General features: G+C 38.6%; 1 protein-coding gene and 1 long non-coding RNA gene across 8 annotated transcripts in view; one reads left to right on the top strand and one right to left on the bottom strand.

Moving 5' to 3' along the window:
- DSCAM (DS cell adhesion molecule) overlaps window positions 1–17,858 on the top strand; it is a 473,116-nt gene that overhangs the window by 296,590 nt on the left and 158,668 nt on the right. For 6 of the 7 annotated variants that reach the window (XR_013945106.1, XR_013945107.1, XM_080576585.1 and 3 more), the window contains 3 exons: window positions 854–1,150; window positions 1,974–2,249; window positions 13,835–14,113. Coding sequence is in view for 5 of the 7 variants with exons in the window: in XM_080576585.1 (XP_080432711.1) it covers window positions 854–1,150; window positions 1,974–2,249; window positions 13,835–14,113 (852 nt within the window). In the remaining 2 variants the exon portion in view is untranslated. The remainder of the gene's footprint in view (window positions 1–853; window positions 1,151–1,973; window positions 2,250–13,834; window positions 14,114–17,858) is intronic. The other variant, XM_080576586.1, reaches the window with a different exon arrangement.
- Window positions 12,820–13,941, bottom strand: LOC308188101. The gene is made up of 2 exons (XR_013945155.1): window positions 13,802–13,941; window positions 12,820–13,652 (listed from the first exon to the last, which is right to left on the bottom strand). It is a non-coding gene; the product is annotated as an uncharacterized lncRNA (long non-coding RNA).

Below are 17,858 nucleotides of genomic sequence, written 5' to 3'. Positions count from 1 at the left end.
CAAAGGAGAACAACCATGCATTACATGATCTCAGAAAGAACTTCCTAACTAATAGCAGAGTGTCAGCATTCCTAAATGTTACACCTCCAAGCTCTCTGGTTAGGTGATTATATAATCCTGCTTCCTACTTAAAATCTCAAAGTCTGTGTATCCATCCATTCTCTTTATTCATTTACCTGGCAGAGGCTGAGTGAATTGTGACATGGACCACACAAGAAAGTATTTGAATGCTCTCATCACAGAGCGATATTTATGTGTAGCACAATATGACCAGAGAAAGAAAATAGCATCACTACTATTACTGGCAATCTGTATTCAGGAGAAGCTTAACATAATACTTCTCTAAATGGGGTATTGTGGGTCAGGACTAAACTGAATTGACACAGCTGTGTGAAATTAGCCTATACAAGTTATGCCCGACTCTTGTCAGCAGGGTTCATCCTTAACTTTTAAAGGACCTGAAATGTACCAGAAGAGGTAAAATTCCAAGCATGTTAAGGCTTTGCTGCATGTTGTTAGTGATGAATTGTCTATGACTGACACCTCTCTGCAAGAATCTGGCAGTTCATATAGCTGTGCAGAGCCCTGGTCCATCTATTCAAGTGCTTTTCCTTCAGTGGGGTCCATACAAGTGTTCTTAGAAGATGACAAAGACACCTGCAGTAAGAAAAGTATTACTTAAGTAATCTACCAAAATTTGTTTCTGTCCTTTAGTGATTAGAGTTACATCCTGGAATACAGTTATTTACATCTCTTCTAAAAAGATCTTGGTTTATGTGATTAGGCTTCAGGATAGAGGGAACAGATTTACAGCATGTAAGTACTCATCTCTTGCTTTTCTTTCCCTTGGCAGATGGAACTCCCAAAATCATTTCTGCCTTCAGTGAGAAAGTGGTGAGTCCAGGAGAGCCTGTCTCTCTTATGTGCAATGTGAAGGGGACCCCACTGCCTACCATCACTTGGACACTGGACGAAGATCCCATTGTGAAGGATGGCAGTCATCGTATCAGCCAGATTATCACCTCTGAAGGGAACGTGGTCAGTTACCTGAATATCTCTAACACTCAGGTCCGAGATGGTGGAGTTTATCGCTGTATTGCCAACAACTCTGCTGGAGTCGTCCTGTACCAGGCTCGAATAAACGTAAGAGGTGCTTGTCAAATCAGCTCCTCAAAAAAACACACATAACTCATTGTAGTTGAGAAGAAGATTGTTGCATGTGTTGAAATGAGTCTTGGAATGCCAAAACCAACTGACTGTTTTCCCTCTCCTGTTCCTCCCTCCCCCCCTCTTTTTTTTTTCCCAACCCCACCTTTCTAGCCCCATCTAGAAAGTGTATGATATGGTTAAATGTTGGAAGATCTCTTTTGGCTTGTGTTCTATAGTCTATCTTTCCTATATCCATTTTTATTAGTTCACAGTTTCTTTACTTTAGTCCTACTGTGCATGATTTTTTTCTTTTTCTTTCCTCCTTTACTTGTCCAACATTCATTGTAATTATTCATGTACACAGTACTTTAGCTTGCATTTCCAGCTCTACATGGCATAATACCCATCCTCATGGTATTATACTTTATATACGTCAAAATAAATGCTAACTTTGTCAGCATTCTCATGTGTAACAGGGTTTTTGCTTTGTATCGGTGTTAGTATTTCACATTAATTAAATCATCCTCTGCCTTTTAATTTGTAATGCAGCAAAGATTTTATCAGACGAGTGTTGGATAATGCAAATATGTATCTCCACGTAATTGGTATGTAAGCTGCAGGGTGAGTTAAAACTAGAGCATATAAAGATTAGGGAAACTGCTTAAGTGGCTCTTAAAAGCAAAAACTGTCAAATACTAAGAAGTGTTGTGTAAGCTGCATTTGTAAATGTTAACAACATTGGTATATTCAGAAATATATACGCCTGTTTCCACAAGCAAATGCACATTTAAATTGTTTTCAAGAGTTCATTTTTACAATTCCAGGGCCAGCAAGTATTCGACCAATGAAAAACATCACAGCAATAGCAGGACGGGACACCTACATCCACTGCCGTGTAATTGGCTACCCATATTACTCCATCAAGTGGTACAAGAACTCTAACCTGCTACCCTTTAACCATCGCCAAGTGGCATTTGAGAACAACGGGACACTGAAGCTTTCAGATGTGCAGAAGGAAGTAGATGAGGGTGAATACACATGCAATGTCCTCGTTCAGCCCCAGCTGTCCACCAGCCAGAGTGTTCACGTGACAGTAAAAGGTAAGATTGACTTGGAAAACTACAGTGGAGCTAATAGCTTTTGTGGTTTATAGAAAGACAGAACTGCACACATAGGATTCTCCTGTCAGTTAGATAATGAACTCTTAAACAAAAATCTGAAATTTTTATTTTTATTTTACATGATGACAGATAATAATCAGACACTGTCTTGTTCTGTCTCAATTTTTACCCTCCTTTATTCAGTTTGTGGGGTATATTCCCCTTGCTTTCCAACAGGAAGCCTTACAGAAATACATTTTCTATGAGCAGTTTTCACTACAGTAGATGAATGTTTTGTCACCTAAATTTCACTGGTGACTCTTTCTCTGCTGGATGGCCAAGTCCACATTTTCATTAGCTGGTGGCTTTCTAGCCTTTAACAAATAAGATGAGAATTTTAAAGCATGTCTTTCTACTAATAAGCAGAGACAGGAACTACAAGCATTCACCTTTCTTTATTGTTATTAAGCAAGCCTTTCAGTGTCTGCTGTAGAAAGTTAGCACTATAAACAAATTTGACTTGAAATTCTAACAGGATGCTTAAAATCTATTCAAATAGTCCCAAACGAGGATGTTCAGATGGACCTGAAAGACTTCAGCAATAGACAAGAACAGTTTGTTTTTTTTTTTTTTAACATTTGTTCAGGCTATTCTGATCTTGGTGATGTTCAGACCTATTCACAAGGACACAGAAGATACAGAACCTGATTGTAGTAACACCTTGTTTTGAGCAATGGGGCCACTAAACAATGAGCTTCACGTGAGCCTGTAGGAAGAATTGAAATATAATTTTACCATTCTTGAAGTCCTTGGGAACTCAGAAATAGAGGACATAGCTAAAATTACTTTGTTACAGATACCTGATCTTTTATTTTCTTTCTGTTTGGTTTGTTTAGCCCATTCTTGCTTTCAGATTCGAGTGAAGTAATTGCTATTTATTTCAAGAGGTTAGGGGATTAGCCTTAAAACACTAGCAATTTGTTCTCTGAAAGGTGTGGTAACTCATGTACCTGAAACCAACAGGATCACTGGTCACATCCTGTGTCATAAAAAGCTAATGTCACCATTTCTTTTCACATTTGTGGTACTTTGCTTGACATCAAAATAATATTGCAGATCTATTGAAGCAGCTGAAGAAATGAATGCCAAATTAATAACTGTGTTGCTATTGCACTGAAAGCTTACTAGGGTAAATCTGGTGAGGAATGCTACCTTCTAAATGATACATTTCTTCAAGTGATGATCAGAATGAATGTAGCCAGACAGAACAATCCATCAGTCTATCCATTCAGCTTGGGCAGTTGGGCAGCCAAAGCTGGCTACAGAAAAAGTGTCTTAGGCATTTCAACATGCCCTGGACTTTTTCAAGGTATATGATATCATTATCTTTAGTTCAGCTTCTCATATTATCACTCTACTTATTTCTTCTTCAGAGAAACAGAAGGAGGATTATTGCCCATGCACAACACCATGGGTCCTTTGGGTTGTTCTCATTTCTGCTGCAAGCTTCCTGAGTGACCCCAAACCAGTCATCTGAGGGTTTATTCAAAATAGGTGGTACTTAATGGGCTATTTGGTATCTGGTTTCCTCCATGTTCCATTCTTAAGATATAATTACAAATTTCCTCATGAGTTTTTTTGAGGTGATAATCTCTGTGATATCAGAATGTTTCAGAAACAAGTTTTTTCAAAACCCCCAAAGAAGTTGATAAGGACCTCTTTGGCAAATGGCAGCTGAGGCATAGACAAAACTTAAAACTATCCACAATTTTTTGTATATTCACTTTCAGATGCCTACAGCTTGATTTTTTTTTCCCCCAGTTTACATGATGTTATATAGAGTTTATATGTTCAATGCACTGCTTTCATCAAAATAAGAGTTCTTTGTCTTTAATACATTCCATTATACAGCTTGGCAACCTGATGGGAAAGATAGATTTAAGTCATTTAATTAGCACCATCTGAGAGATCTGTTGCAAAGGTGGATTCAGATTTTGGCTCTACAGGGTAGTGCTTATATCTATTACACATACAACTGGCCATTCGTGTCTGCAAACCTCTGCCTCATTTACTGCCTACTTACCAAATTCTCCAGTACATGAGGCATCCTTATTCTGTCTTGAATGAGGATTTGTCAAAAGCACCGTCCAAACAAAGATATGCAACAGCATGAGCATGTAATTAAATACAAGAGGGCTGTCCATTCTGTACGGTATTTTGAGATTTATAAATATCTAAATGAAAGCAAAATCTTGAGGACATTCTTTGCAAATCACTGTAAGATCTCAGAACAGAAAGTTTCTTGGCACTAACTTCAGAATGAAATCCTGACTGCCAGAGAACCTAAGAGTGGGATTTACAGAGCCTTGCTCTGCACCTGGGAGGCTGTCAAGAAGCCAGAATCTTTGAGCTGGGCATCTATGTGTTATTCAGCACTGAGCCAGCTACTTCTTTGTGTTACTCATTAGAAGAATCAATTAGACACTACATTAAATCAGTTGCCACGTTTTTAGGAAGAGCTGGTACCCATGTCCACAGAGCCACTTTCCCAAGTGGTCTGCGGACTCCAAATGGCTGGCCCAGAGAGATGTGGCATGCCAGCCCTCCCACCCCCAGCCCCTTGCCTGTCCATTGTCTAAGCCCCAGAATCTGGATCTTGGAAGCTAGCAGCCTTGTAAGCTGGCTGCTGGAAGCTGAGTGGATAAGCTGGCAGGAAAATAAGCAGGTTTCTGTTTGGCAGACACAGCACTGTTGGAACCATTCCTGAGTCCTAACGGAGCTTTTTGGAAATCAAGCCATCTTGGCAATTTCTTTTTTTCATTTAGACAAATGAATTGGCCAGTTCTGAGTTCTGACAACAGCCATGAAATCTACCCACGCTGTAATCCGTACGTAATGGGGAGGCTATGGCTATACTTGCATACTTAATTTCTGATATTTTTATACCTTTTGAGTGCTTTCATTTTCAACTGTAATAATCTTTCAACATGTTTTGTTCTGGCCTGTGTTAAATGCAATTTCCTTCTAGCTTTTGTTGTAAACTAAGTGCCCTCTTCTTCCCCTCCTGCAAAATGGAAACAGCATTTATGACATCCTCAGAAGTAATCATCAAGATTAACCTTGTTAAGGACACTGTGCAGGTCCTTGCCAAGAACAGAATTATTCCTAGCAGCACTAGTTTCTTAGTCCTTATGTCACCCAGCTCTAGTGGTTTGCCTGTGAGATTCTTATGCTTCTGCTGGCAGAAGAGGACTATTACAGGATGACAGATAGAGAAGAATATTTTGTAGAAGAGGTAGACTTTTGTGTTCATTCCTCCTAAGTATGACCTGTTCTCCTCCATCTTCTCCTGCTCATTCTTGCCCTAGTCCTGTCTACACTCCATGTCTTTCACACCTCCGTCTTTATTTTCCTGGGGCCTTGTTCTCATGACTCAGAGCTAGTCTTCCCCTCAGAATTCCCAGCCATCCTCCCAGTCTCCATTTACACTCCAAACTTTCTGCCAGTCTTCATTTTCTCCATTTCCACTGTTTTTCAATCTGTCTCTCCTTCATGTGGGTCTTCACCCTCTGTCAGTGCTGTATCCCACCCCACTATTTTCTTGTTTCGGTCTCACATCCCCAGCTGTTTTCCCAACTACTCTTTAGCAGCCTCCATCACCTGAAATCCCACTGTAAGCCTGATTCTGACTTCTGACTTTCTCCCACTGCTCTTAAATCCAGTTCTGCAATTCCCTTTTATTGTCCTGGGCACCATTTTGAGTTTCTGCTCCATCTCTCATTGCTGCTGTCTGCATGCCCAGCAACAGAGACTGATTTCCAACACTCATCTGGGCCCCCAGGTTTCCTCTCTTTCTCTGTGCATTCAGATTACTTTCTTGTCCATGCTTCCTGGGCCTAGTATGGGCAGCTGTACAAGCACTAGAGAGGGAATTCTGTTTGCCTTGATTTCTGAGGTCTCACCAGACTATACCTGTGCATGTGGCTGTAACTAACTTAGCCACTGAGGGTAGTTCTAGGATGTGTTCAGAGTCAATGATGGAAGCTCTTAGCTGTTCATTACTGGAAAATCACTTCTGAGGATGTAATAACTGCTGTTTGTCTATTTATACAACTGTTTGTGCTCAGACTACAAAATTTGGGCACCCTTTTGATGACTTTTCATAGGAACAGCAAGAACATCTGTGATAGTGCTGTCACCTGCTGAGGTTGAAAGCCATGGGGCAAGTTGGACTGCTCAAATTCTCATAATGGCTTTTTATTTTTTGCTTTTATGGTAGGATCAAAATATCATCCCTGTTTTTCCACCCTCTTCCCTTATTCTTGGAAGTGGCCAAACAGTTGTAGCTGCAACTTTCCAGCTGAAATGAGTGAGCCTGAGGCAGACACCTGGCCTGGAAAATTACTATCCAAACAAAAGTCAAACAGCAAGCAATTGAAAGTAGTCTTACAATGGGAAGTGTTGGCAAAAAAATAAAAGCTTATATTACCCACCCCATCTGTAACTTTCATATTTGCACTGAAAAACAACCCTTCAATTGGCAAGGTGGTAAAATAATATTAGCAATATCTCTTCTGCAGCATTTTAGTGGATCTGGAAGCATTTTAAAAGCAGGAGTGTCATTATCTCCATTTTTTTTTTTATTATGAAATTTATAGTAACAGTTTTCTCCGCTACAGTAGAAGCTATCAGTATTAAGTGATGATTTTCTTTTCATCAGTCTCATGGGACACACTTCTCATGTAAACAGCCTGCTGCTATTCACACTTCTCAGACAGAAATTAATTGAAAAAGAAGCCCCTGAGAGGACGGGTGCAGCATCCAAAAAAAAAAAAAAAAGTGGTGTCCAAAAGTGCTGTTTCTGATCTGGTAAAGCTTATATATCCCATTGATTTAGAAGGCTTCTCATTACCTGGTGCTGAAGTGATAGCACTTCACCTGTTGTGAACTGCATAAAATAATTGTACCAGTCTGTTTCATTTTAGAAAACATGCAAACTGAACAGGGGCTGTTCCTGAAAAACTCCATGTTCCAACTGTTTGAATAGATCCTCCTCATCTCTCCTGGGAAGGATTCAGCCTTTTCTAATATACAAAATTATATATTTGTGGTGGTTCAACCCAGCAGGCAGCTAAGCACCACGCAGCCGTTTGCTCCAGCTGCCTCTCCCCCCCCACCTCCCCCAGTGGGACGGGGAAGGGAGTTGGGAAAAAATAAAAAAGTAAAAGATTGCAGGTTGAAATAAAAATGGTTTAATAGGACAGAAAAGGAAGAGAAATAATAATAATAATGATTATAGTAATAATATGTATGAAGTAAGTGATGTACAATCTTCAGCTGTAGAAGAAGCTGAAAAGTCCTTGAGTTAGTGTAAGCACTGCTCAACAACGATTAAAAAATCAGGATGTTATCTACATTATTCTCATCCTAAACCCCATACACAGCACCATACCAGCTACTATGAGAAAAATCAACTCTATTCTAGCTGAAACCAGGATAATATTTATATAATACATATTATAATATTAGAGATATATATATATATATTATACATGTAATTTATATATAATTATATAGAGATAGATTGTTGATGGATTTGCATTGCAGATCAGTTCAGGGAGGGCTATTCTGGACAGTGAGATGGACAGGCATAGTCTGGCAGACAAAGAATGGAAAAACCTTTGAGGGGAGGATCTTTCAAGTGTTCTTTGGACCATGGTTCATGCTGTTGTCAAACAGTTTGCTAACTTATTTATGCTCCTTTCAATCTATAGTGTGGATTACAGCATGTGTGAATTCTGTTTCCTGCATATATGCAGGACATAACTTCTCATATGTACTTTTGACTGAAAATTTCCAATAGTTTGAATGAGAATAAACTTCTGGCTTTGATGTCCTTCAGAAACTTCTTTCACTATAACAGGTCCTGCATTTCTTTCTCTCACTCTCCCATGCAATATTTTTTTGGATCCCTCCAAGCTTGTTCCAACTCCTTCAGGAAGAAATATTCAGATCTCCTGAAGTCACTGGAGTTGGCATATGCAGGAATCACAAAAGGTCCGTGTGATGAGAATGGATGTCCAGTTGTGCAAATGATCCTGCAGAAATCCACTTAATAGTCATTTTTAGGTAAAAAAAATATGAAATGAGTCTTAATACTTGAATAGCAGTTCAAGAAGATCTGTATATTTACACTTGGGTCTTTCAAAAGCTAGCACTCCTCTCTTCCAATGCAGCTTTGTTTAGTTTGGGTTTGGAAGAAAGCATGTTCTTGCATTTTTGCATTCAATTATATTTGAAATACTTTTATATATATTTGTTAGAATTGTTCTTAAAATGTTAATGACTGTTTTGTCAAGTTAGTTTGTGCTATTAGCAGTATATGTAAATCCATATAGTAAGTACATAGTAAGTAAGTAAAAAGCATGAGTGTGCATGCACACGGTAGAGCAGGTACGGAATATGCTACCTTAACTTCAAGTCAGTGTATAGTACATAGCAGGAGATGGTGGGGAAGGGTGTGTGTGGGGAGTGAAATGGAGGACATCAACACTGACGTAACAGAAGGGCAGAAAGCTACAAAATCAGCTGCTTATGTACAGTCATGGAATAGCGATGAAGAGGAAGCTAGTGTGAAACCAGTCAAACTACTTACAGGAATAATTTTCAGAGCAAGCGGTCCTTCTGTTGAAGTCCTTTCTCATCTAAATCTGGAACTTTTGGATCTTGTGATTTAGTTGGGTTCAACTTTTCACAGTATTACCTGAGGACAGAGATCACTTTAGATCACGTAGGGGCTAAACAAGGGCAATAGCTCAGAACCAGGTTCCAAAAGCATACAAAAAGTAATGTACCGGGTAAGTGCTTCTGGATGTACAACCTACAAGAGGGGCCTTTTATCACATGGCACTTTAACAATGAAGATAACAGCTTTTCTGTTAATATGCTCTCACAGCTGTTAACTTATCTTTACATCAGGAAAGTTTTCTCTTTAAAAAAACATAAGCAAATGCATCCCCTTGGGCAAGGAACTGAGCTTCTCCCCATCCTAGATTTTCAGGGTGGTTTCTATGATAAGGGCATGCTTCCTTACCCTCACAATGGAGGCTGAAAGAGGTGGTTTGATAGATGGATGAAAACTGACATAGAAGCACTCTTGGCTTCTATGCAACATTTTAATTCCTCTCTTATTTTGGAGGAGCAGGGGGGAGCCTGTCACTACCAGTGTTTTATTGCAGGAAGGGGGAGTTGGGGCTGAGGCTTGGAAAGGTGCACCACAACATTTCCTCAGCCACACTCTGTAGTGGTAAGATTTTGAAAACCTTTGAATAATGGGTTAATTCTGGTAACTAATGAGCCTACAAGTGTATGGAAATGTTGTGCAACAGCAGACGCATTATGGAGACTAGTTTGTTTTTTTTCAATGCATACAGTTAAAAAGGCCTAATAATATAATGGTATTCCCCCTTTTCAAGACAGGATCCACTAGCACTCAACAAGAGAGCAGCATATTTAGCTCAGATTGGTAAATGCTATCAACAGTTTGGTGAATGATGTGTCCTACTGATAGACTCAATACATAAAAGAGAGAAGCAGAAAAATGCAGTGCTTCAGTAGCTGTGTGCAATTGCTCAGCTGTCATCCACAAGGGATGGCGGTGCTTAGGAGAAACAAGTGAAGGCTGATAAAACTTAAATATGACTAGACTGTGGCTAGATTCTGTGCAAAGACAAAACAGTTTTTATTCTTGCAATCCCAGTGCATGAAATCTGCATTCACATAGTTGCTTTAGAGGGTTATATAGTTTGGTGGCTATTACTTTGCATCAGCCAATGGACCTGTGTTCTGTGTACTCATTGCGAAGGGTACTTCATAGTGTGAGCACAGCTCCTTCAACAGTGTTGTTACAGGAAAATCCATTAGGGAGCACTTTCTAATGATAAACAAGAGAATGACTTTTATCTTACTATTTTACTGCTGCAGGAGAGCAACACTGTTTTCACAAGGCTGCTACAGGAGACAGGGTATCTGCAGGATACTCTGTTTTAGTGAATCAACTCAGCAGATCCTTCCAACATAATTCCCCTGGAACAGAGGGCAAGAAATTAAGGATGTTCCTTTGCTAATGGAGAGCAGCATGGAAGCTCTCCTTTAAAGTAATCTCCCAGAGGTAGAGAAGACCTTGCTAGGTCACAAAAACATAATTTAAATTTTCCTGCATTAGCACTAATGAGTCTGGCCCATGATCCTCTTCTTAAATAGACACTTAATTCAAGCACTCATCAATAAAGTATTCCCAAGTCATTGTACTTCATTGCATGGAGAAGCAATTTTCACTCTTTTGCTTGTTGTGAGTAAAGGAGGAAGCTTCTCTTCCATATACACATGCACACACAACCTTCTCTCTATGTAGTTAATATGTAACATGTTATATATAATAGCACAATTTACTGAACAAAAACAAATACAAGCTCAGAAATATGGTCAAACAGAATCTATGCATAGAGTAAGAAAAATACTTCAATACACTTTAAAGTATTTAAAACACATTTTAAATACATCTACCATATGGGAACTTTTCTCTCAGATTTAAAGTTGTATACCTCCCTCTCTCTTTTTTTTTTTTTTTTTTAAAGCGCTGTTTGTCAATGATAATGCTTTATTTTCCAAAAAATCTCAAAACGTGATTGTTAATCGAGCAGAATAGTCTCTTCTGTTAGGAGTATATGTTAGCGTTTTACTTCAGAAATATATACAAGGCAAACCTTGTATTTCAGAAGTGATTTTCCTGACTTTGTCTGTGTTTTATTCTATTCCTAAGCTTTTAATAAGTGATATTTGGTGATTTTTGCCTTCTGCAAATTAGCAGGAGGATAATTTATCTGCTGTGTTAGGACATCAGAAACTCCTTTTACCAGCCCCAACTGATAAATATTGTAGCTTTAAAAACATTATTGCAAACGTTGAAGTTATCCTTAGACTATCTACTTTTTTTAAGTACTGATTTTACGTTACTCACTGATTTTCAAAACAAGGTCCTTGTCAGGACTGCAAGATGCTGCAGGTTGAATATACATTATATGTTATGAAGCAGAAATAAATGTTGGTTTCCTCTATATCTTAAAACCCTAAGCAGTGGTAAAATGTACTATCTGTAAATATTTTACCCAATTTCTGAAATGCTCTGCAGGCTGCTGCTTAAATTTTAGAGTTGGTAAATGCAGCTTTGCAAATTATTATTTTGTGAGGAATACTTTATTTTAACGTGACCTAATGATCTTGCTCCTAATTTTTTTTTTCATCAGGGAGATGAAGGGTGAGGATGCATTGAATAATCCTTGAGCAATATGTTGTCTGACTCCTGATATATTTTGTCTGTGAAAGATCAGTTCAAATCTATTACATGCTCAGCAGAAAATACAGAAGCAATTTACTACTTTGTCCTGAATTTTAGTGTATCTTTTGGTAACGATACATATGAGAAGGGTTTGAGCAGAAATGTGCTGGCCAACACAGTCAGTGTAGAGGGTCTGTTTGGCATTTAGCAGATAGCAGCACTCATCAAGGGGAAAGGTTTTATCAAAACCTCCTGACAGTCTCATACTTAAAATTTCTCATTCCCACTTACATTGTAAAATGTGTGTCAAAAATACTGAGAGAAATTTGGTCATTTTCTGTTGATGCACAAGGAAACCAAATCTCAATCATTGTGTAAGGCACACCAAGACAAATAGAAGAGGCAGGCAGACATTTTGTCTCACTGTGTAACACTAGGTCCCAAGAGAAAAAGAAAAAGGTAATGGAAAACCTGTAAGAAGATGTTACACTCTGCATTTGTGTACCTGAGGCCTGATGTCACCTCTCAGTGACAGACGAGCATGGCTGTAACTTCTCCTCATTAAATTGTAACATGTCTAAGCCAAAAGCAGCAGATTTATCATCTTACTTATCTCCCTCTTGCACCGTGATGCTTATGTACACTTGTATAAGCCATTGAATAACGTTTTTGTCCTTCGGGGAGTTTGGTATCACTTCCTTAATAATAATCGTTCTTACTCCTAATGGAAGAGCAGCCACAATGTAATGGTCAGAAGTACCTGTCCCTGTATCCCAGAAGAAGGAGACTGGCGGAGGAGTAAAAGTGCTGCTAAGAAAGTCAATGGGCTGGCATACCTTGCAAATGTTTTGAAGAGCTTTTCTCCTTTTCTACTTCATTTTCCGTGAAAATACAGCTTTAGTTTTGCTAAAGGGTGAAAGGACAAAAGAAACACAAATAGATAAATCCAGCAGCTCCATTTTCTTCTGAAGCTAACTGATATAGAGCAGTATAAATGTTCTGCTGTGGGTGTCCTTTGATCGTTCCTGTTAAAGATGTTCAAATGTAGTTCAGACTATGTATAAGTAATCTCTCAGGCAAGAACAGGCAAATGCACTCCTATATCTAAGGTACATAACCTCTAAGAGTCTTCTCTTTTGATAAGTGAGTATTTGAGTATTGACTGCAAAGTTGGTTTTATAGTCTTCTTAGGAGTGGCTGACAGAAACCCATTTTAGACCAATGCTCTGGTTGTTAGAGTGCTCCCCTGAGACTGGGAGAAGGTTCAAATTTCTTCAGCTGGGTAGGTATTTGATTTCCAATCTGCCTGATTTGGGGCAAATGTTTCAACCCAAGCTGGCAGAAAGTAAGACCCCCCTATTACTTCCTGTTTTGTTTACTGAATCCAAACCATTATTTCCTTTGTTTTTATTTACAGTACCTGAGAACAAAATATTTCCTTAAAAGTGAAATTCTTCCCTATAATTCAAAAAAGTGCTTTTGTTTGTGTTTTTTCTTGTTTTTTTTTTTTTGTTTGTTTCTTTTGTGTGTTGGTGTCTTTTTTGTTTGTTTGTTTTTTCCATCCACAGAATAATAAAGCAGAAATAAATTCAAGCAAAATATGCTTAGCAGGAATTAAATTCCAGCTTGAGATTTTATGTCTTGTACTGGCCCTCTGTTTAGAAATCATCTTTTACTGAAGTTCTGACCTACAAATACTGTATGTACCTTTCACTGCACAACTCCACACAGTCTTAGTGAAAACTGTGCCTTGAAACATTTTGAAAAAAAATCTAAGAAGAGTTATAGAAGCTTACGCTCCCTTTCATTATGTCTCAGAGACAAAGCTGGAGCTTCTTCCAGGTTTATTGTATGATCCTAAACAAGGTCCTCACACCAAATACTGAAAGCTGATTAGATCTTTCTGGACTATCCAGGCAATAACACTGGTGAAAAATCTGGCGAGTCATGAGCTGGAAGTGGAATTTTTTGGAGAGGGGCTGATTACTCTCGCAGGAACCTGCCAGCAGTTTCTGGTGTCTGTAGAAGCCAGGGATTTCAGTGCTTGTCATCTCTGCTTAATGCATCTGGCCAAGAAAAAGAAAACCAATTTCAGAAAGGCATTTGCAAAAGATGTACTTTTTTTATGACTATCAAAGATATTGTTATTACATATTCAGCGTCTCACATGCTAAGTATCTGTTCAGTTATGCTATTTTCAGGCATGGGACCATACCTGCAATAGCTCCTCTTTTCTGTTTTGTTTCAGTTCCACCTTTTATTCAGCCTTTTGAGTTCCCAAGGTTCTCCATTGGACAGCGGGTCTTCATTCCCTGTGTGGTGGTCTCTGGAGATCTGCCCATCACCATCACCTGGCAGAAGGACGGCAGACCCATCCCAGCCAGCCTTGGGGTGACTATTGACAACATCGACTTCACCAGCTCCTTAAGGATCTCTAATCTTTCGCTGATGCACAATGGGAATTACACCTGTATAGCCAGAAATGATGCAGCAGCTGTGGAGCACCAAAGCCAATTAATTGTGAGAGGTAAGTAGATGTAAATAGCTTGAAGGGCACCAATTAAGTGGATTTCATCAGTATTTCGTAGTGACATCTGTTTGATAGGAATTATAAAACAGAGGAAAATACGGTAATCCTCTCCTCATAATAGAGAGCACACAGAGCAGTGAAGCATAGAAACTCATAAGGCTTTTCTATCTAGAAGTAGTGAGTCCTGAAACTAATCAACAACTCTGAAGTGTACAGGGTAGATAGGGGGGCCACAGTAATGACATTCTGAAAAATTTTGACGCGCAAACCAACTCATTGGGTTCAAGAGTTTGTAATGGTATCAAATTCCTCTCTGTTATTTTTCTGGTCTGATTAACCCCGTTTTTGATTTACAACAGCCTCTCCTATAACATTACATCAGTAAAAAAGCAAAACATTGATGTTGACTTCATGGGAAAAAGACTCTCCTTTGTTGGTGTGTTGCTGTTCTTTTTCTTATTTGTTTGTTACTCAGTTAGCATGGTCCCTTTGATCATGCTGACTTCATATCATTTTGCCTTGAAATAAATGTTAATATAGAATTTCAGTAAAGAAATATTTTACGTGGAAAAGACATTTTAGAAAGATACCTCACCTCCAATATCTTACATCTTTAAAGTCACACCTTGGCCAAGCTCCCTAGAGACTACACCTTGTGATACACTTTCAGACTTACTGTGCAAAGCTTCAGAATAAACAAATTGCTTCTTTTTCTTTTTGAAAGTTTTTCAAAGCACTTTGTTAAAAAAATAAATAAATAAAATAAGGCTATTATACTCTTCACCATTTCTTTCTTGCTACCAAACTATTGATAGCAAGAGGGCGCATAAAGTAATACTGCAAATAACCCTGGTTATTTGTGTTGAAGAACACTACGTCTTATGAGTTTTACCAAGATAATTCTTACAAGCACTTAGGACTTTTTTTTTGTTTTTTGCCATCTTTTCCAGGCCTTTTTTCCCCCTCAGAAATTCATTTGAAGCTTAAAATGTTAAGCAGCTTTTTTTTTTTTTTTAAGTCAATACTTCCCATTGTCTGAGTCCCTAATGGACTTAGTTTATACTTACAGAATTTATATGCTTACTTTTTCTTATGTTATGTTCCCAAAACTCAGCTGCAAATGGGTACATTGCTTTTTCACAAGTTTTGGTATGAATAATACTTGAACAGTTTGTTGTTGTTGTTGTTTTTAGTTTCACTGCTTTTAACTTTTTAAAAGTATTATTCAGTACAGTTGTCTGTTGGTCTTTCCATCTGTCTAGTAATTCTTAAATGAAGTAGTTTAATTAACTACATGCATTTGATTATTCTTTTCCTGTGCTGTTCTGTTGGTTTTTAACCCTAGTTATCATTCAAACAGCACAAGAATTTCCTCTCCTCTTTTTCTGGATAAAGGAAAGTTCACAACCTCCTATCATAACAGACAGTGCACTGGCTATGTCTGCTCTACATAGAAATGCCCATTTAATAACAGCTGAGATAGTATGTGATATGCAGTAACCATACTCACTGCTTGAAATTGTGCGAAAGAATCATTCTAGCAACTCGGTATGGGTTTCTAATCTAAGATTATTCTACCATAGGTAGGATAGGTTGTAGCACTGAAAACTAGCTCTCTGGAAACACTGTCTGTCCTATTTTCCTTACCAAGAACCACAAGGCTATAACAGCTCAAGAGATCCCATGTTAGGATTTCTGCTCTGCACCCCACTGATTGGGGCAAGTCCTGCCTTCCCATAACAGCAGCCCTGCTCTCCCTGCCTTGCCTGAAGTGCCTCCTGTTGTCTTCTTCTAGCGAGCCCTTGCTTGGCCTGACCTCTGCTCCCCAGACACAACTGCCTCTCACTGTCTTGCTCTCCCCCTGCATTTATCTGGTATTAACTTAGCTTTCCTTCCCTGTCCAAGTAGTGAGAAGTTTTGCTTTCAAACTCCTTTCACATCATTGACACTGATACCTCTGTCCTCCCCACATGTCACTATAATTGCACCTCTTTTTGTAAGATGACATGGGTTCAGTGCTTGTACCTAAAAGACATCCTATGTGATAGAAGGTAGCTTTTCACTCTGTTTTGCCCAGAGGCTTGGAGGAGCTTTCTGGAGTCCTGGTACTGCCATTTTTTAAGAGGTTATGAGGGCTATTTAATTTTTCCCCTCTTCCCTCTCTTTCTGCCCCAGCTAGTGCTCTGTGGCAGCCTCCCTTAAGACCTTCTCTTCTCTCTCTCTCTCAATTTAAATGGTAATGGCTTAATCACTTTTGCTTATGCATCTGAGATAATAATTCTCACTCAGAGGAGAAGGGGGAAATATAATACGATATCTGACCTGAATTTTCTGCCAAAAGTCTGGACTGACCTCTTTCCCTCATATTGAACTGCTTCTGCTGTCTCATTCCACATAGGTCAGAAGACAGCAATTAGAGGGTTATTTGTGGTCACTACTAGTCTCCGTCCAACCTGACCTATAAACATTTTAATAACTACTTGATTTTCTGCTGTTTCTTCTCCAAGCTTTCCAATCCATCCTCGTCTGTTCGTGAGTGCTGTATAACTGAAATGTAATATTTTTCTAAATCCACTGTGCAGTTTTTCTCTAAATAAAGGGAGAAGAAGTGGTGCTTACATTCTTGTTTCTAATCCATGCTGTGTGATGATTTTTCAGCAGTATGATTTACACTTCATTGTGTTTTTGTCTTTTTCTTTTTTTTTTTTTTGGTCAGGGGATGTGTTCAGGGAGTATCTTATTTATGTGGTTTTTGATATGCAAGTAGACAATGAATGAGAGAAGAAAGTAGAGAGAAATATGACTGTTCACCACAAAGTTCCAGTCATTGTTTTCTTTTTAGAAGTAGATTTAAAAATGATGAATACTAAATATATTTCAAATATATGTGGGAGCCCATATCATTTTACGGTACGTGGAGAGACTTGGAAGTATCCAAATCCAATCCATTTCTAAGATGAATGGAGAAGCCCAGGCCAACTGCTTGTTGTTACATTTTAACCACTAGTGAATACCCAAACTTTTGCAGAATGCATACAACCACATAAATTCTTCGGGTTTGTAACCTGAGATTTTTTTCCCCTGATATTTTATCTGTTAGATCATATGTATGCCCTGTTGTTTAGCATTCATATTTTTCTGTTATTTTTTAAGTCAGCTAAATAGATTTTTTATTTTTCTAAATAGATTCTTCCTACAAATATTTTTCATATGTAAGATGAACTACTGTTTTGCTAGAAGTATAAAATAGCAAAAGATAAACAAGAACCGGTCTCTTAAAATATGTGGACACTGTACGGTGTACCTTCACTGCCATTCCTGTTATTCTGTGCTGAGTAAAAGCAAGCAAACAATGATGAGAAGTCCTAAAAATACCTGGCAATCAAGGCTGGATTTTCCCTGCCTTAAATATCAGAGGAGGATGACCAGCTTCTACAGAGCTTCCTTGTAGAGTATCACCTAGTAGATGGAAGACGCCTGCAGAGAGAAATAAAGTGAGGGTAGAAAGTTGTTGAGCAGCTGTACAACCCTGGGTAAGAAGCTTTCAGGGCAATCTTGGATCTCTGTCACAGGTTTCTTAGTGAGGAGCTGGAAATGAAACTTAGCCACATTCTCTGGGCATAAATCTGCCAGTACTTCTCCCCTCCACAACTTATCGTCTGATTTCAGACAAATCTGAAGAGGAGAAAATACCTCCAGTGGATCTGAAAGCCTAAAAACTTAATGAAATTATTAGAAACAC

This window comes from Anser brachyrhynchus (assembly GCF_964034855.1).
Source record: "Anser brachyrhynchus genome assembly, chromosome: 1".
NCBI lineage: Eukaryota > Metazoa > Chordata > Aves > Anseriformes > Anatidae > Anser > Anser brachyrhynchus.
This window is presented reverse-complemented; position numbering and strand designations above follow the sequence as displayed.